We start from the raw sequence: 20,102 nt of genomic DNA, 5'->3' as shown, positions 1-20,102 counted from the left end.
TAGATCAGCCAGTAGTCACCACCCCCCACCCCAGCTTAAAGACTGATGTGAAATAAATGGTGAAGGGAAAATATGAGATGTATCCATTTTTTGGTACATTTTTCTTTTCTGATTGTGAATCTGCTGGATTGTGTTTTAAATCCATGTCTCTGTGGATGTCCCAGAGAGAGGAATCGACATTATAAAAACCCCTGACATCAGTGAGATAAAAAAAAAACAACCACAAGGGAAAGCCTGCCATTGGTCAGAGATGACATATTTTCTGTACCTGAACTATTTTTAACCGCATTACCTCATCGGGTTGAGAGAGGGAGGGGGGAATTGAGGCTATTTCACTGTGAGTTACAGAGAGAGACAGAGAGTGTGTGTGCATCCTGCATGCATGGTGCAGGAACCTGCAGACAGCGTCTGGATACACATCAAAGCAATTGCCGCCTGCAAGATTTTTTTTTCTCTCTATAAAAGCCAGCAACAATAGAGAAAGGTTTTAAACAAAGGTAAGTTTATCTTTGCAAGAGAAAGCATCTTATGATGGCACGTGTGGAAATGCATAAAAAAAAATGTGGATGCGTTTGTTTCAAGCCGAGGAAATTCTGTTAACCCTGGTGGACATGAAAGCAACACAATTAATTTGAGGATTGCATTAATTATGTGAGATGCAAATCCTAACAGTGAGATGGGGAGACACGCATTTTTGTTGTTGTTGCAGGGATTGTGGTATCAGCTGGTTTTTGAAACATGATCAATTGCCATGGCAACTCCTAAAATAATAATTCAGTCATAAATAATAAAACTTACGCGCATCAGTTTATTTTGTGAAATCAGCTCTGCAGGTAACCTCCGTGTTTTGAATATTTGATCGATTTGATGCAACTTACCCAGAGATCTTTAAGGTGTTTTGAGGCGATGAGGTGGGATCTGCATTTTGGAAAGTCTGCTTTAAGGGTTTATCCTTCCACTAATGCAGTCAAGGTAAGATCCAGGTAACAGCAGAAAACATTTTCATCTCTGAGTCGTTTAAAGGCGGACTGCAGGTGGAACAAGCAATCCAAAATAGTGGGATTTTTTTTTTATTGTTTGGGGGAGGGTCCCTGAATACAAAAGCAAGGAGATGGTGGTCCATTTGTGCAAGATATTGGTTTGACCATAGTTGCAATACTGCCTGCAAGGTTGAGGACCCCACTGCACAAAGGATGTCGAAAAGGTAAATTACAAGCGACACCATAGTTAAGAAGTTAAGAGACCAGATTTAAAATGCAAGGGCTGGATTCGCTGGAGTGGAGCAGGCTAAGGGCGAATGTTCGAAATCACGCAGGGGTCTGAGCAGGTTAGTGGTGAATGGGTAACAAGGGCACTTTAATTTAGGATTAGTACGCAAAGGGGAGATTAGAAGTCTTCTTGCACGGGGAATTATTATCTGTCTCGAGAGACATGTGCACATAATCCCGGCTGACACTTCAGTGCAGTACTGAGATGTTAATCCAAGACCCTGTCTGCCCTCGCAGGTGAACATAAAAGATCCCATGGCAGCTTTTTCGAAGAAGAGCTGGGGAGTTTCTCCCCGGTAGCCTGGCCAATATTTATTCTTCAGCCAGTATCACTGATACAGATTATCTAGTCATTACCACATTGCTGTTTGTGGGAGCTTACTGTGCGCAAATTGTTCGCCGAGTTTCCTTCAGAAGTACTGCAAAGGGCTTTCATCGTGAAAGGTGACAAATAAGTGCTTTTGCCTTATAAATATGGAGCAAGTGATCACAAGGGACCATTGAAGCCATCAATCAGACAGCATTTAAGAGGAAAATAGAGGAACACTTGGAGAGGGGAGATATTAAAAGGTGCGGGAAAACAGGAGGGGAAACTTGATTGAAACTGGAATGACGGAGTGAATTTTGTGCTGCATTTTCTGATCTGTAAAAGCCCAGGTCAGTCTCCTGTTTAAAATCACTACATTAATTTAAAAAATAAATAAATGTTTAACCTGGATAGAACTAGGCAGTGGGAGAATCCAGGTTTCTGAGGAGATTCTCATGGTAAGGAATGGAAGGTAGAGATACTATGGGTAGGGAGTTTCTGGAGTTCATATAATCATTCCACGCAGAGTAATGCACAGCGGGGAGTGTATTATGTACATATTATGTACATCACAACATCTGCACACGGGATGGTTTGTTTAACAGACCCCGGGGAGAACTCCCCTGCTCTTCTTCAAAATAGTGGCCATGGGATCTTTTACGTCCACCTGAGAGGGCAGACGGAGCCTCAGTTTAACATCTCATCCCAAAAGATGGCACCTCCAACAGTGCAGCACCCCCTCAGTACTGCACTGGGAGTGCCAGTCCACTACAGAGTGGGTCTTGAGTGCACGAGCTTCTGACTCAGAGATGAGGTTGCTACCCTTTGAGCCACAGCTAACCGCGGACCAGCGTATATTCAGGAGAACCAGCACAGGGTACGGGAGTGTTACACATCCTTGCGGTGACTGGAATAGCAATATCGTCCATTGTTGGAACATTCAACTCACTTTTGTTGGTGTTTATTTTAGCTTTCATTTTTTTTAATAGCCAAAAGCCACAGATAACAGTACCATGATCTACCCTGCCTGGACCGGCAGACCAGTGCTTTCTTGATGTGCAGTGTTGTCAGCACTTGTGATTCTCAAAGGAGGCTAAAATAAGGCATTCATGTGGGACTTATTCTCTTTGCTCCACTTTGACATCACCTTGAGATATCCACAAGGGGGATTTGAGTTGGGACTCCCTCTGTGAACTGCTGGTGTTAGCAGTGTGTCAGATGCAAGAGTACCTGTCAATCAAAAGCCAATGGTGTCCCCATCCCAGCTGGGAGTGCTCCCCAGTCAGCTGCAAAACAACCTGGCTGTTGTGCAGGAGAGTCGCTGAATCTTCAAGACAATAACAACAATTTGTACTTATATAGCACCTTTAAAACAACCTTAGGTGCGTCACAGGAGCATTATCAAACAAAATTTGATACCAAGCCAAATAAGGAGATATTAGGGCAGATGATCAAAAGCTCGGTCAAAGAGGTAGGTTTGAAAAAGCATCTCAAAGGAGAAAAGAGAGGTAGCGAGGCGGAGAGGATTAGAGAGGGAATTCCAGAGCTTAGGGCCGAAGGCACAGGCACTAATGGTGGAGTGGTGAAAATTGGGGATGTGCAAGAGCCCGGTATTGGAGGAAGATCTTGCGGGGGGGCAGGGATTGGTGGTTGTAGGGCTGAGTTTCCACTGCCGAGCCTTGAGCCAAAACCAGACAGGACACAGGAGGCAACTGCACAGCCAAGATACAGCCAGTCCCATCCTCTTAGCTGCAGCCGACATGTATCCATGCCTTCCAGTAGGGGGCGGGACTCTGGCTGTGTTGACATGCTCTAGCGAGGACAGAAGTGAGCTTGACGGTGATGCCCCACACAGTCGAATAGCCTGCCAGTGTTTTCTGCCTCGACTCACACGTGATGAATGAGTCAAGCTCTTCAGGAAAGGATGACGTGATAACTAGAAGTGGGCCAAGGGGTGGGGGGGGGGGTGGGTGGTGGCTGGGATAAAGAATTAATAAAACTATGCTTTTTTTCATTCTTCCCCAGAATCACATGGCAGGAGACAAGAAACCAGTGAAAGCCATCAAGGCCAATCAGTTGGCCGCGATGTTGCAAGGCCAGAAGGAGAAGGTGTTGATTATTGACTGTCGCCCTCTTGTTGACTACCACATTCTACACGTGTTAAACGCAGCCAGTGTCTGCACGTCGAAGATCATGGCTGAGAGAGAGTCACTCACTGAACCCCTGAAGCCTAGCCCGACAGTAATGGTTTGTTCTGGCCGATTTTCTCCATCTATTTTTGTCTCTTTCATTTCCTTTTTTGTTCTCTCTCTTTTCTTGATGGGGCTGCCTGTTGCAATGAACAAGACGTGTAAATGGTTGGGGTATAATTCATGGTAAAGTAATTCTTAGCATTGCCAATCCTCCAGTAGTTGCAGGAATTAAAGATTAATCTCCTCATCACTGCTCCAAGGCCACAGAAAAATCCAACAGGCATTAAAGAAATTATTCCCATTTACGTTGAGCGTTTCCATTTATGACCTGTATAAAATATTGGACATGGGGCAGAAAGGGGGAAAAGGCTGACTGACAGACAAGAATCGTCCAATCGCGTAATGGAAGAGTCTGTTCGCTTTCCGATTGGCTGTGAAGGTGGGGCATGGTGAGGAGGAGCCTGTTGGGTGACCAATGATGGGAGTATGGGGGCGGGGCTTATGGAGGCAGGAGGTCATGCGATGAAACCTCCAGGAATATGTCTGACCAATCCTAATGGGAGAGGTGCGGAGCAGTGACTAAATTGGGAAGGAGAGAATCAGGGTAGGTTAATAGGAAGAAAAAGGAAACTCTTAAGTTTGAGCCTTATTAATTGTCTTTCATGACTCCTCAGATAAAGGGCCTAGAGGCAAAGGAGCTGGTGCTGTATGACCAAGAAGCAAAGGATCCTCCAGCCAGTGACATCATTGCCATCCTCCTGCAAAAACTGGAGAAACAGTTCAACAATGTATATTTTCTTAAAGGTACAGTGTATGATTTAAAGGGAAAGTCTCAGTGTTGATACCTGTTTTATCACTGTTAAACAGGTCTGGTAGTGTAGTGGTTATGTTACTGGACTAGTAACCCAGAGGTGTTGACTAATAATGCAGAGACAGGAGTTCAAATTCCACCATGGTAGCTGGGGAATTTAAATTCAACTAAATAAGTCATACAGCATAGAAACAGGCCCTTCGGCCCACTGCGTCCATGCCGACCATAATGCCTATCTATACTAATCCCACCTGCCTGCATTAATTCCATATCCCTCTATGCCTTGCTCATTCAAGTACCTGTCCAGATGCCTCTTAAATGTCACTACTGTTCCTGCCTCCACCACCACCTCAGGCAGCTCATTCCCGATACCCACTATTCTTTCAGTGAAAAATTTACCCCTTTGATCCCCTTTAAACCTTCTCCCTCTCACCTTAAATCTATGCTCTCTAGTTTTAGTCACCCCTACCATGGGAAACAGACTCTGGCTATCTACCCGATATATGACTCTCATAATTTTATATACCTTTATCATGTCCCCTCTCAGCCTCCTTCGCTCCAGGGAAAACAGACCCAGCCTATCCAATCTCTCTTTATAACTCAAGCCCTCCAAACCAGGCAACATCCTTGTGAATCTTTTCTGCACCCTCTCTAGCTTAATCACATCTTTCCTGTTGTGCGGTGACCAGAACTGCACACAGTACTCCAAATGCAGCCTAACCATCGATATGTACAACTGTAACATGACATCCCAACTCTTGTACTCAGTGCCTCGGCCGATGAAGGCAAGCATGCCATACGCCTTCTTCACCACCCTGTCTACATGCGTTGCCACTTTCAGGGAACTATGTACTTGCACCCCAAAGTCTCTCTGCTCAACAACACTCCCCAGGGCCCTGCCATTCACTGTATATGTCCTGCCCTGGTTTAACTTCCCAAAATGCATCACTTCACACTTGTCTGCATTAAATTCCATTTGCCACTCCCTTGCCCACTTTCCCAGTTGATCTATATCCTGTTGTAAACTTAGACAACCTTCTTCACTGAAATTAAAAAGCCACTATCAGTAATAATGACTATGAAAGTCAGGATTGTTGTAAAAACCCAGCTGGTTCACTAATACCAAGGAAATCTGCTGTCCTTACCTGGTCTGGCCTGTATGTGACTCCAGACCCACAGTAATGTGGTTGACTCTTAACTACATTCTAAAGTGGCCTAGAAAGCCATTCAGTTGTATCAAGAAAGCAGCCCAGCACCACCTTCTCAAGAGAAATTAGGTATGGGTAATAAATGCTGGCCTTGTCAGCAATGCCCACAGGCTGTGAATGAGTATTAAAAAAAAAAGTCCCAAACTATCTTTCGTTCTTTCTTTTCCATCCCTACTTTCCAGCAGGTCTCACTGGAAGGTGATTAGGAGATGGGCCTATAGTTGAATTCCGCTTCAGCATGTAGCCCAGAGGTGTAAATCTCAACTGTAGTGCCCCTTACTGCCAGCCCAGTAGGATAAAATGTTAGCAATCCTTTTATAATAAGTTGCACCAGTTGGCCTCAGTGATCTTGGGCTAGAGGAGAAAAAGCAGCTAGGATTCCATCCCCTGACCTTGATCCCGTGACTCCCTGATTGGAAACTGCTTGTGCGTGGACGCAAACTGAGGACAGGATTGGGCTGAGTTGTGATGATTGCCATGGTGGAATAGCCTCTGGGGAGTTGCCGTTTAGGCTCAAAAGAAGAATCCCAGGGATACTGCTGGGCAGCATGGCACCTGTTGAACTGTACCGCAGCAAGGAGCCAACATCTTCGGTGTGGAGCGGGTGATGGTGGGGCAAATTTGGGCAAATAGAAACCATACTACCTTGCTTTGGGTTGACTGATTATAAAGGAGTCTTGGTTCTTTGCTTGTGGGTTTCGGGGGCATTGGCTTTCATGGGGAAGGGCTGTTTGAGAGCTTTGGGAGTGTAAAGTGTCCTTATCCTACCCTTCTGGTTCCACCCTGTGTTCCCTAAAACCCTATAATCCTTTTCTCTTTCCAGGGGGCTTTGTGGAGTTTTCCTCTTGCTTCCCGAGCTTGTGTGAAGGAAAGTCACACAGCTCCCTCCCCAACAGTATCTCACAGCCGTGCCTCTCCACCTGTGACATGGGACCCACTCAGATCCTCCCGTATTTCTACTTGGGCTCTCAGAATGATGTTCTAAATAAGGTTAGTATGGCACAGAGTTAGAGGTCATGGGCTTACAATGACCAGCCTCAGATGAGACCAGAGACTGGGAAAAACCCCTCCTCCCATCCCAACCACCTTCAAAAAGCATCTGGGAATAGAACCTCTGTGGGGTTCTCCTGGAACTTCAGCAGACGATTGGTGGAATTCTCGGAGAAAGGACGTGTGTTTATCCCACTTCTCTTGGGATTCTGCCAATCGTCTGCTGACAATACAGTGGGAGATCAGTTGGAGAAATCCTACCTCCAGCTGGAAATGGGATTGATACTGAATAATGGAGATCTTGGAGTTTTGTTTATTTACTCTTGGAGATTAAAGGAGCGTCTGTTGAGAATTTTCCCCAAGGAGATTAAACTGTTGCATTAGAGTCCACGTTAGGTCCTATTGCGCAGGTTCCGTGGAAGGTGATCGGTCTTGAGGAATCTTTTAAAGGCAGCGAGTGGAGTGGACCGCACAGGAGATTGCAGGGGCAACGTCAGTTGTGACTGAGAGACTGGAGGACACTCAAGACCGTCAAGCCTTATGTGTTATTCCAACAGAATCACCGACTTGAGGAATGGATCTCCTTTCGAGTTATTGAGCTTTAGGAAGGGATGATATGATTATCTGACAAGTAATGGGAATGGAAGTTATAGAGGTCGATGTAGGTATAGATGATTAAAAAACTCATGGAACACTTTGTTATTCAGTACATGACAAGAGTAGTTGATAGGAAACTTTGTTTGACCTGGTTTAAATTGCAGGGATCTTTTGGATTGAGGTAAAAACAGTGCAATGGTGCAGTGCATGGGACATTGGAAGAAATGTTTTTGATAAAGAGGAGGTGCTTAGTTGGGTTTTTAAAAGCCCGTAGATTAGAGGGGGAAGGTAAGGCTAAGAGAGTTGAGGAGCTCGGCAGTTTTGAACCTCTCGGAAAGAATGGTTTTGAGCAGGAGATGAATCTTCATTTCAGCGCGGTGATGGTACAAGGAGGAAGAAGGTAGCACAGGATGGTGGATGACTGTTGATTGCTGTGGGATTTTCTCTTGCAGGAAGTGATGGTTCAGAATGGGATCTCACACATCCTGAACGTGAGCAGTAACTGCCCAAAGCCTGCTTTCATCCCTGACAGTCATTTCCTGCGGATCCCAGTCAATGATAGCTACTGTGACAGTCTCTTACCTTGGCTGAACAAGTCCGTGGAATTCATAGGTATGGAGTTGACCTCACATTCAATGAGTGAAACGTAGACTAAGAGATGGAGGGTGCATATACATTCAGTAATCCACCCTGGGATCAGTGGATATCATAAACCACAGTTTACTCCCCCGGACTCACACTAAGTCCCATTCACATTGATCCACATTGACTCCCGGTCTAGCAATGGCTGAGATTTAAAGTTTTCATCTTTATGTTCAGATCCCTCTATGTAACCTCTGCAACCTACTCAAGCACTATAACCCTGCAAGAACTCTGTGCTCCTCCAATTTGGGCTTTTGCACAACCCCGATTCCCATTGCTTCACCATTGGTGGCCGTGCCCTCAGCTCCGAGGGCCTGCATTTAGGAATTCTCTCGCTGAACCTCTCCACCTTTCTACCTCACTTTCCTCTTTTAAGATACTCCTTAAAGCAACCTCTTCGGCCAAGCTTTTCGTCATCAGCTCTAATATCTCCTAACGTGGCTCAGTGTCAAATTTAGTCTGATAACTCACTTGTGAAGCACCTTGGGATGTTTTACTACATTAAAGGTGCTATATAAATGCAAGTTTTGTGCTTATTCTGCGCCCCCTCCCCAACCAAAGGAGCTGATCCTTCTTGGGTACCATGCCACAAGTACCCAGCAGCCATCCCATGCTTCACCCAAGTGGAAGTTATACTGTCATAGAGTTATACAGCACAGAAACAGGCCTTTTGGCCCAATGCGTTTGCTCCGACCATCGAGCACCCATCCAATCTAATCCCATTTTCCCATACTTGGCCCGTAACCTTATATGCTGTGGCGTTTCAAGTGCTCATCTAAATACTTCTTAAATGTGTTGAGGATTCCCACCTCTACAACCCCTTCAGGCAGATTCCAACCACCCTCTGGGTGAAAAGGTTTTTCCTCAAATCCTCTCTAACCTCCTGCTCCTTACCTTAAATCTATGCTCCCTGGTTATTGACACCTTCGCTAAGGGAAAAAGTTTCTTCCTATCTATCCTATCAATGCCCCTCATAATATTGTATACCTCAATCAGGTCCCGCCTCAGCCTTCTCCGTTCCAAGGAATACAACCCCAGCCTATCCAGTCTCTCTTCATAGCTGAAATGCTCCAGCCCAGGCAACATCTTGGTGAATCTCCTCTGCACCCTCTCCAGTGCAATCACATTCTTCCTATAGTGTGGTGACCAGAACTGTACACAGTACTCCAGCTGTGGCCTAACTAGCGTTTTATACAGCTCCATCATAACCTCCCTGTTCATAAATTCTGTGCCTTGGCTAATAAAGGCAAGTATCCCATATGCCTTCCTAACCACCTTATCTACCTGTGCTGCTGCCTTCAGTGATCTATGGACAAGTACACCAAGGTCCCTCTGACCCTCTGTACTTCCTAGGGTCCTACCATCCATTGTATATTCCCTTGCTATGTTAGTCCTCCCAAAATGCATCACCTCATTCTTCTACGGATTGAATTCCATCTGCCATTGCTCCGCCCATCTTACCAGCCCAACTGTATCGTCCTACAATCTAAGGCTTTCCTCCTCACTATTTACGACACCACCAATTTTTGTGTCATCTGCGAACTTATTGATCATACCTCCTATATTCACGCCTAAATCATTAATGTACACTACAAACAGTAAGGGTCCCAGCACCGATCCCTGTGGTACACCACTGTACAAGTTCTTCATGTCTGGTCCTGGATAGTGAGTGTCAGCTGTCTGTTCAGTAATGTAGGACGTCAGAGCTGAGCCTTGACAGAAATATTTCCTCTCCCTTGCTCAAAAGGGACGTGGCCAATTCTAGCACACCTCTTGCTGCCCACTGCTGAGGCCAGACTGGGAATCAAACCTGGGACTGCCTTTCTGTAGGATTCAGTACCACACCAGGGAGTCTTAACCAACTAGGTCATCAGACGAACAACAAACATCCTGACAGTCAAAGATTTTGCAGGTTCTCTCAGTGGTCTGGCGGATGGGAGAGAACCCATTGGACTTTTCAGAGATGAGTAGAGATTTATACCGGTGTGTCAACCAATGTCTGTCAGTCAACAGCACCAACACAGCCTTTTATCCCATTGTTGTTTGTGAGAGCTTGCTGTGCACAGAATTGCTGCCACTCTTCCCTAAATTTACAACTGTGACTGTCCTCTAAGAGTACTTGATTGTCTATGAAGCACTTTGGGACGTCTTGAGGACCTGAACGTCGTTATATAAACGCAAGTTAGTTCTTCCTTAATTATATTCCTGTTATTTTCTGTTCTATGCAGACACGGTGCGGTCAATGAAGTGTCGGGTTTTGGTTCACTGCTTGGCTGGGATCTCACGGTCTGCAGCGATCGCTATAGCTTATATCATGAGGACAATGGATTTCTCTTTGGATGATGCGTACAGGTACGATGGTGCATGTTCTAGGGGGATTCGGGAAAGAAAAGCTGCAAACATGGGTGTGGATTCTGAGCGACAAGAACAAGGCTTAGGGACTGAGCTGAGTGTGCGAAGTTTGCATCAGATCAGCTTTTGAAAAGTTAACTGAAAAGCAGCTGAAATTGTACCCAAGTAATTCAGAGGAGAGAGGGAGAGATGGGGAGAAAGAGTGACCAAGAGGGAGGGAGAAAGTTAAAGACTGGGAGATGGGGAATGAGAAAGGTGTAAAGGGAAGAGAGAGAGAGAGAGAGAGAAAGAAACAGGGATACAGATAGCCTGACAGGAAAATAAGATTAACAGAGACACACAGAGAAAAGAAACAATAGTGAGAGAGAGGGATGGAGAGATATATAATGAAGAGGAATGAGAGAGAGATAGAGGAAAAATAGTTGAGAGAGATGAAGAAACCGATAGAGGGAGAAAAAGGAAATGGAAAGACAATCAGGAGAAAAATCAGGAAGCATTTCCTCACAAACAAAAATAGTAGAAATCTGGAATTCTTTCTCCTAACAGATTCTGAGTCGAGTGGGAGCTTTCACAACTGAGATCAGTAGATTTTTTTTGTTAGTTAAGGGTATCCATGGTCAGAGGTGGTTGAATGGAGTTGTAGAGTCATAACTGCAGAAGGTGGCCATTTGGCCCATCATGTCCATGCCAGCTCTCTGCAGAGCAATCCAATAAGTCCCATCCCCTGGCTCTGGTGCAGATCAGCTGTGATCTAATTAAATGACGGAATAGGCCTGAGAGGCCGAATGGCCTTCCCTGTTTCTAATATTCCTGAAGGAACAGGCTTGATGGGCTGAATGGAATCTCTCCAATCTGTGTCTTTCCCCTCCCACACCCCCCCCACCCCCAAACATTCAGCATTCCGTCCTCAAGATGCTAACTCTTGTGGTGTGGTTACTTCTACCCCCCGGTACCTGACCCGTGTGAAAATGACTGTTCTCAGGCTGTTTGACTGAGATGGGTGTCACAGCCAAGTTGACTCTTGCCCTTCCCCAATATTCAGACTTCTGCACCAAGCAGGAGGAGTCCCTGGATAAAGATCAGGAATAGAAACCCTGGCTGCTTCCGCTCCACCTCCCAGTTTTGAAGGCCTAAATACTGTGGACAATTGGCTCTGCAGTTCTGATGCTTTTTTTTGGCTTGTGTAGAATAATATTGTTTGTCTCGATCAGGTTTGTAAAAGACCGAAGACCCTCAATATCTCCAAACTTCAACTTCCTGGGTCAGTTAGTGGAGTATGAAAAAGCCATCCGACGGATCCCGGCTTCGGCCTACCTGAAGCAAAGCCTCCTTCACCCTGAGAACACCCCAACAAAAGAAGGAATCTCCCAGCCAGAGAATTGTGAAGAGTCTGATGAAGATGTAGAAATATTTATCCCTCGTTTTTCCACACAGACCTTTCCAGAACATCCAGGTCTCCTGGATAAAGGAACTGGCAATGACACAGGCAGCATTCCCAGGAATCTTGGGAAGGGCCCTCCAGAGTTGGCAGACTTACAGCGCGGGCTTACCGATCTCCGCCTGTCACCTGAGCGAACATCGCACACCAGCTGCATGAAACGCTCTTTCTCGCTGGACGTGAAGTCGGCCTATTCTTCTACCCCGCGCTTCAGCTGCTGCCAGGCAGCGCAACCGGCGGAAACAGGGCCCGTCCCGAAGCTGCTGGGTTTCCAGAGCAAGTTAGTCGCCGGCACCTTCAACCCATTCACCCTCTTGTTCGGGAACGCCAGGAAAGGTCACTGGAAAGACGGTGCCACGTCCAACGGAGCCACGCGGACACTCAATTCCCAGCAGAAATGCAGCTGCCTCAAAACCGCTTCCCCTGTCGTTGGGATTGACCAAGGACCAATTCGTTCACCTTGCGTGATTGACAAAGAGGACAGCGTTCAGAACCATTCCACCACGGGGCTGACGCTGAGCCTGCCCGTTCCCAGGCAGCCATCATCGCCACTGCTTGATTACAGCGCGTGCCTCATAACGATGCATGGAAAGAGGACAGAATTATCGCTGTTTGAACACCCGTACAGTGGCCCCGCGGATTGCAAGTCCATCAAGCCCAGTCACGTAACGAGAAATGTGGGCCTCTACACTGACAACATGGTGAAATCGTAATCCTAGTTATGAAAATGAACAAAAGCATACTACGATCTGTTCAGATCAGATTTGCTCCTTTAAAGAGGAAGAGTAAACAGGCCAAAGGGCTGCCCTTTGACCTCTTAGCTTGTTCTTTCTCTCTTCGGCCACAGTGGCCTCTGCAGTAGGCCTCAGGCTGGTTACCTATTCCTCAGGCACAGGACATATTTCTCAGGCCTTTTATTGTCACACCCAACTTCAGGCCTTTCCTTAATCAATGAAACAATGCTAATACCGGAGCGCAGTTACACTCACAAACGGATGAACACCTCCGTAAAAATATTGCACACAGGAATATAATGAACGTGCGTTTAAGAATTCATAAATGAACTTCACTGGACGCTCGAATATTTTTGTTCCCCAAATGAAAATTTAAAACTTGGGAACAAAAGAGTAGATTGGAATTAAGACTGAATTTCTTAGAAAAACAGTTTTATTTTTTAGGATCAAGGTGACACTAATCCCTACTAATCTATGTTACATAGAGGTTCATGGTGCTAGGGGTTTATTAATAATGAAGGGTTTGCAGTTAGAGGTATGTGCGGATGCAAGTGATGCTGCATGGAATACGACGGTTTCTGTGCTGCTAAGGCCATCAGAATATTATGTGTGGCATTGGAATGGCTGTGAGTGAACAGTGGAAGTGGATATATATTCTTGAGTTTTAGGTGATTACTGTGTGTATGTGTGTATGTGTTGTGGAGGGAAGGGTTGGGAAGGAAGCTTTGCAGTAAGTCCCCTCCAGATATAAATAGAGTGGTTGATGTCCGTAGTAGGTTAGATTGCACGTGCTCTTTGGAGGGAAGAGGCTTGATGGGCCGAGTGGTCTTGTCTTGGTTCATGCTTTTATATAGGAGGAAACCTCTATCTGGTTTGTGTGTTACTGGTTGATGTGTGTTCTGAGTGGTCTGGGCAGTGATTATCAAATACCAGTTGCTTCAGATGATGCATTCTTATTTTGAGGTCTTGGTACCTCTGGTGTTTGGTCCTGAGTCCAGGATAGCACTCCTATTCAGAGGACCCTCGGCATGCTAACTCAACTTAGCTCTATAACTCAAAGCAGGAGTGCCACACGGAATGCTTTGGAGCCAGAGGGTATGCTGCTGTCTGACAGCTGTCAGAATGAAGGCCAAAAAAAAAGGAGAGAAAAACACATTTCCTTTTTAACACACAATGTTTCTTGACCACCCATATTTAAGTATATATACTTATATCATCAAACATTACCTGAGAGGACATGGGGGCCTCATTTTAACAGTCCAGCTGTAAGACATCACCTCTGACAGTGCAGCACTCCACCAGAGTGTCAGCCTAGATTTTATGCTCAAGTCTCTGTCGTGGGACTTGGACCCACAACCTTCTGACTCACAGGTGAGAAGCTACCAGCTGAGTTACAGCTGACATGTAGATAGCATGATGGCTAAGAAGATATCTAAGCTGTATGTCACATTGTACCATGGCAAAATACCCCCAAATCAGATACATTAAAAACAAAATGATCAATACCGTGGCTTGAGATTGAGACCAGGGTTATTGGAGGTGCACTGGATTAGCAACTGATGCTGTCACTTCTGGGACCTGGAGTTAAATTAACTTAGACCCGAAGCATGAACATCTCTCACTGAAGTGAAATGAATAATGACAGTCGCGCATTATTAAAATGCCCTCAAATAAATACTGTCAGGCTTGCTCAGGGAATTAAGAAGCTGGCTGATAAGGGAAATGGAAAATTCACATTGTTACTCTTCTGAAGGCACTTTATCAGGGCAGCGTAGAGGGAGCATAACTCCGCATCTAACCCTCGCTGTACCTGGCCTGAGAATGCTTGATGTGCCAGCGTAGAGTGAGCTTTACCCTGTATATGTTTTAAAGCAGCATGTTACCAGGCCTATGTTTTTTTTGCATGTAGATTGTTGACATGGTTTCTTACCTCAATGTTGATTAAAGATATTCTTGTTTAGTATTAATGTGTTTTCTTTGCGTTTTGGAGTGACACACTTGAATGAAAATCAGAACCATGAAACTACTTTCTCATGAAAAAATGTAATATATGGAGCTATTTCCTTGATGTGTTTTCTCCACGTTCACAGATAATAAAAGGGACGGTATACTTTATTATCCGCTACTCTAACTTGCCATTTTCCCAAAACCTCAAATCCGTGGAGCTCCTCACGTACTTCCCTTCCGCTCGCAGTCTACAGGCTTTTAAAACCTCTTGATCTTTCCTGTCTTTCTGAGTCGCTTTGAACCTTGCTGGGGTCCTCTGCTATGGGCTTTTCACCTGTTTCCTTACTTAAAAAAGCATACAGAGCCACTTCACTGCACAGGATGAATGTTTCACATTTAACGTTCGGTTCAAACAGAGTAAAAACAGTGAGGTTTATCCCCGCAGTAGAGAATGTGTTTTTTTTTTGTTGATAATTTGTATTTTGGCATTGAAGGTCTCCAATAGCTATTTTTAACTTCTTTTTAAGGATTATTCAAATAAAGTGGGCTTGTTTGAATTTGTGTCGTTCTCTTCATATTTTGTTATACCACACATCCCCAGGTGACACACAGAGAGGGATACAGTGATATCTACCTAAATTATGTGGAGAATTGCCCAGATATATCTTGTCCATAAAAAAAGCAGTACAAATCCAGCCCAGCCAATTACTGCCCCATTGCCCTAGACCCAATCAGCTGCAAAGTGCTTGAAGGAATTCATCTGCAGTTCTGTCAAGTGGCAATTACTCGTTGAAAACCTTCTCAGTTTGGGTTCCCCCAGATCACTTGGCTCCAGATCATGGGACATCATTGGTAATTGCATTCTCCCACCAAGTGGTGGAGCTGCAGCACCTCTGCTGGCAGGAGAAAGCAGTTACAGTGTGATGTTTACATAGGCAGTTTCCATTATAAGCATGGACATAGGAATTAATAATGGGAAACGTTGGCAGGAAGTACGCACAAATGTAAGATTTTTAAGATATAGTGAGGTTATGTCCATGCAATTCAAAAATGCCCTGCTGGTGTTTAGAGATTAGAGTCTCTCTCAGTTACCCTGTGCTCTGTACTTAGGTGTATTATTTTGCAGATTTACAGTCAAGCTTCATCCCTACATGGCTCAGAGGTAGCACTGAGACGTCAGAAGGCTGTAGACTCAAGTCACACTCCAAAATCTAGGCTGACCTTCCAGTGGAGTGCTGAAGGAGTGCTGCATTGTCAGAGGTGCCAACTATCAAATGAGACATTAAAGTGAGGCCCTCGCAGATGTATGTAAAAATCCTCCGGGATTGTTTTGAATAAGAGCAAGTTTGAAATGTTCCCTGTAAAATGTTGCTGTGCCTGGCCATGCGCACACAGTATTTAGCCCGGAACAAGGCCTGCTGACACCTTCTAGGCACAGCCGTACGCGCACACCTCAGCGGAAGCATTGAAGGAGAGTTATCTCCGGTGTCCTGGCCAATATTTATCCCTCACTCAACACCACTTAAAAGACGATCTGCTCATTATCACATTGCTGTCTCTAAAAGCTTGCTGTGTGTAAATTGGGTGCCTCATTTCCTACAAAACAACAGTGACTACATTTTAAAATACTCTGAAGTGACCTAAAGCCATGAATGGCATTGTATAAATGCAAATCTTTCTACTTTGAAAATGTAGAAACATGGGCGGATGATTTTGCATAGGCTTCCTTGCATTCAAAAATGCCCTCATCTCATGTCTGTGACCACAGGAAACGTCACTCTGCAGATTTTAGACTATGCCCACATGATCATGCACCCGCAATGTATCATACATCACAAATTGTCACACTCACACAGGAAGCTGCCCAATCCATGGGAGGATCTGTGGCTATTAAAGGAAGAGTGGTGACAGTTCGATGAAGATGGGGGAGAGGGAAATATGCCAGCGTCTGTTGCTTTGCAGTTAACGAGAACAAAGCCGCATTTAGGTAGAACCTTTAATGCCATAAAGCTTCCTGAAACATTTAGCACAGCGAGAAAGTGAACGGACAATGAGCCTTTGTAGGAGAGTGAAGAGGGGATCAAAAAGGTTTGTCCAAAAGATCTGCTTTGAGAAGCCTTTTAAAGATTGGAAGACAGAGGGGTTTAGGGAGAGTGATCCAGAGAGCAGAATTGGGAGAAGCTATGCCAATAATTGGCAGTGTAGAGGGAGGTGGAATGTACAGAGGACTAGAGTCACAGGAGAGAAGATTACAGGGGTGTGTAGGCCAAGTAATTTGTAGATGGGGGACAAAGATTTTAAATTCAATATTTAGAGCAAGAGAGAGCCTGTATAGACCAATGAAGACCAGGATGATGAGCAAGTGGAGTTTAGTGACAGACAGGTTAAAGGCAGAAGAGTTTTGTATGGAGTTTAATTAGGGTGGAGATTAGGACACCAGTGAGGAGACATTGGAAAAATTACGTCCGGACAGATAGAAGTATAGACAGGGATTGCAGGGTGATGAGGGAGGAGGTGTGTGAAGATGTGGAGGTTAAAGTGAGCAGTCTTGGTGTTGTAAGATGACAAGTTTAAAGGTCAGCTTGGGGTCAAGCAAGAAGGATGACAAGTAGAACAACCAAAAAGAGGGATTGAGGCAGTGGCAAAGAGTGGAAATTTGGTCGGGGTCAATTATATTAACTTCAAAAAGCACATATATAATTTTCACAATAGACAAACTATCTTAAGTGCTTTAAGCATAGAGATGTTCAGACTGAGCTCTGCCTGCAGATAATCTATCTGAAGCATCGTTCAATAACTTGCTGATATTCAATTTTGACCCAGCCACAGCTTATTGCCAAGCTGAGGTAGTTGTGGGACATTGGTGCAGAGGCAGAAATGCACGTTTCTCACATTAATGGAATTGTTGCACATATTCCAGGAGTATAATCCCCAAAACACCTGGAACACCTGGAAAATCCCATAATCAGCTTTAATCAAAAAAGATAAAAAGAAAAACACAGCTGGTGCTGGAAATCCGACACAAAGCCGGAAAATGCTGGAAGCGCATTGCAGGTCAGGCAGCATCTATCGCACATCAATATTTTGGGAAGTGAGCACTTCCTCAGAACTTGAAGATGTTACAGAAGGAACAGCATTTAATATGGAGTAAAACATTGGCAAGGGGAGTGAACAAAAATGAAAAACAACTATACGCACAGGGAAGGAAATAGAACAGTAACACAGTTGTTATGGTACTGGACTAGTAATCTAGAGGCCTGAACTAATGATCCAGAGACAGAGTTTAAATCCCACCACAGCTGCTGGGGAATTTAAATTCAGTTAATTTAATAAATCTGGAATAAAAAGCAAGTATCAGTAATCACCATACACTCTAATTTTTTTATTGGCGTCTGCGAAAGATTAAGTTTTGCGTGCGCAGAACTTCATGGGCCAAATTGTGCGTGGTCTGCGTGGAAACCTCGGAAACCTCCTGGTTGCTGTGCAGCCTTGCGGCTGTGCAGCTTAGAGGGAACGTTGGTGACCATGTAACTACTGGATTGTTGCAAAAATCCATCTGATTCACTATTATCCTTTAGGGAAGGAAATCTGCCATCCTTACCTGGTCTGGCCTATATGTGATTCCAGACCCACAGCAATGTTGGTTGACTCTTAGCTGCCTAGAAATGGCCTAGCAAGCCTCTCCGTTGTCAAGAAGGGGGCTCAGGACCACTCTCTCAAGGGCAATTATGGATGGGCAATAGATTCCGGCTGGCTTTGCCAGCAATGCCCACATCCCATGAATTAATAAAAAATACAACTGAAGGGGAACGAATACGGTAGAATGGGAAGCAGGAAAAACTGGCAGTTTTCCAGGGGCCCAGGAGTCTGGTAGAAGAAAAAAAAAACAGGTTTGCACTAAGGGTACAAACCACCCCATCAACAGTTCCAACATGGATCCCCACCACGATCTTCAGTCCCATCCCTGTCTTCCATCCCACCGGCACACCCATCCTATTTTGCCAGCACTGAATGCCAGAGAGAAATGGGAGTTGTGGTTAAAGTCTAAAGTTTTCCAAGTGAACATTAAAGCTAGTGAACGGCAAGGTGCCAAATTGGAAGAGGAGGTTCTGTTCCTTGAGATGGAGTTGAGCTTCATTAGAACAGTATAGGAGGCCAAGGTCAGAGTGGGGATTGGTAGAAAATTATATGGCAAGCAATGGCAAGCTTGGGATTGCATTTGCAGACAGAATAAAGGCACTTGGCGTTTGATCTCTCCGATGTAGAGGAGATTGCGCTGTGAGCGGCAAATACAAGTAAATTGCTATCACACTTGGGGACAGTGTTGGGGACCTGGACTGCGGCACGGAAGGATTTGATTGCTTTGTTGCTACATCTCCTGCACTTGCATGGAAGGCTGCTGGAGAAGAGGAATGCTGATGGAAGAGTGAACCAGGGTGCTATAGAGAAATTGGTCACTTTGAAATGCTGAAAGGAGAAAGGTGGGAAAGATGTATTTGAGAATTTAAAAATTCTCACACTAGTGTTCAAATCCCTCCATGGTCTTGCTCCTCCCCATCTTTGCAACCTCCTCCAGCTCCACAACCCTCCAAGATCTCTGCACTTCTCTAATTCGGGTCTCTTGCTAATCCCCTGTTTTAATCATTCCAGCGCGTCAACCCACATCGCTAAAACATCTAGTGATTATCTCACTTTCAGGTGAACTGTTAAACTGAGGCCCCATCAACCCTCTCAGTTGGACATAAAAGATCCCATGACACTATTTCAAAGAAAAGCACAGGAGTTATCCCTGGTGTCCTGGCTAATTTTTATCTCCCAATCAACATCGCAAAAATACAGATTATTGGGCTGTTAACCCATTGCCAAAATGTGGGCGCTTGCTGCTACATTTCCTACAACAGTCACTACACCTCAAAAGTACTTATTGGCTGTAAAGTGCTTTGAGACATCCTGAGGTTGTGAAAAGTGCTACACAAATGCAAGTCTTTCTTTTTTGCCTTGTTGTTTGTAGGACCATACTGTGGTCAAATTGGCAGCTGTATTTTTACAATAATAACTGCGACTATACTTCAAAAGTACTTCATCCAATAATGCTTTGTGCCATTCTGAAGTTGTGATAGGTGCTACAGAAATACATACAACATAGGGAATTGAGAGGCACAAAGCTTGTCTATCAAATCTTACCCACATAATGCAAGTCTTTTTTTCATAAGCCATTGCACGTAATGATAAACTGATAGAATGGTGGAATATGATCTCCAAAGCATTATTAAAAACCAGGAATCCATGCAACTAAAGCAAATTTGACTTGTTGGGCCATGGTAATATGTTGGACCTAATTTCCCCAAATGTTTGTTTTGGCCTATCTTTAATTCCCTGTGTTTGTGTATAAATAATAACTATGTATTCATGTAGTAAGTTGGGAAATGTCGGGGGGGGGGGAAGGGGGTAAATTGCAGTATCCCCAATTAACATAGAAAGCAGCAAGCAAAGAGGGGACCATGATCACGTGACAGTGGATGCCCTGGGACGCACGCCGGCTCCTGGCGCCGTCATGACATCACCGTACGTAACGCACGCCGGCGACACCTATAAAAGTCACGCCCAATGACGTCA

At 44.8% G+C, this 20,102-nt stretch overlaps 1 protein-coding gene across 1 annotated transcript; it reads left to right on the top strand.

Annotated features, from left to right (window-relative positions):
* Nucleotides 1-419: 419 nt before the first annotated feature.
* Nucleotides 420-13,438, top strand: LOC137353657 (dual specificity protein phosphatase 8-like). The gene is made up of 7 exons (XM_068020010.1): nt 420-497; nt 3,601-3,822; nt 4,442-4,571; nt 6,610-6,776; nt 7,826-7,985; nt 10,244-10,367; nt 11,579-13,438. The coding sequence occupies exons 2-7, from the start codon at nt 3,607-3,609 to the stop codon at nt 12,516-12,518; spliced, it is 1,737 nt and encodes a 578-aa protein (XP_067876111.1). The 5' UTR covers nt 420-497; nt 3,601-3,606; the 3' UTR covers nt 12,519-13,438.
* Nucleotides 13,439-20,102: the final 6,664 nt, after the last annotated feature.

Source organism: Heterodontus francisci, chromosome 41, assembly GCF_036365525.1.
Source record: "Heterodontus francisci isolate sHetFra1 chromosome 41, sHetFra1.hap1, whole genome shotgun sequence".
Taxonomy (NCBI): domain Eukaryota; kingdom Metazoa; phylum Chordata; class Chondrichthyes; order Heterodontiformes; family Heterodontidae; genus Heterodontus; species Heterodontus francisci.
Note: the sequence above shows the minus strand (reverse complement) of the source record. Positions and strands in the feature narration are given on the sequence as shown.

Bases quoted from the DNA above. Each gene is read 5' to 3' on its own strand.
- LOC137353657 (XM_068020010.1), top strand. From the start codon at position 3,607: ATGGCAGGAGACAAGAAACCAGTGAAAGCCATCAAGGCCAATCAGTTG. The intron at 3,823-4,441 runs GTTTGTTCTGGC...ATGACTCCTCAG, and splicing joins AGCCTAGCCCGACAGTAATG to ATAAAGGGCCTAGAGGCAAA. The intron at 4,572-6,609 runs GTACAGTGTATG...TTCTCTTTCCAG, and splicing joins CAATGTATATTTTCTTAAAG to GGGGCTTTGTGGAGTTTTCC.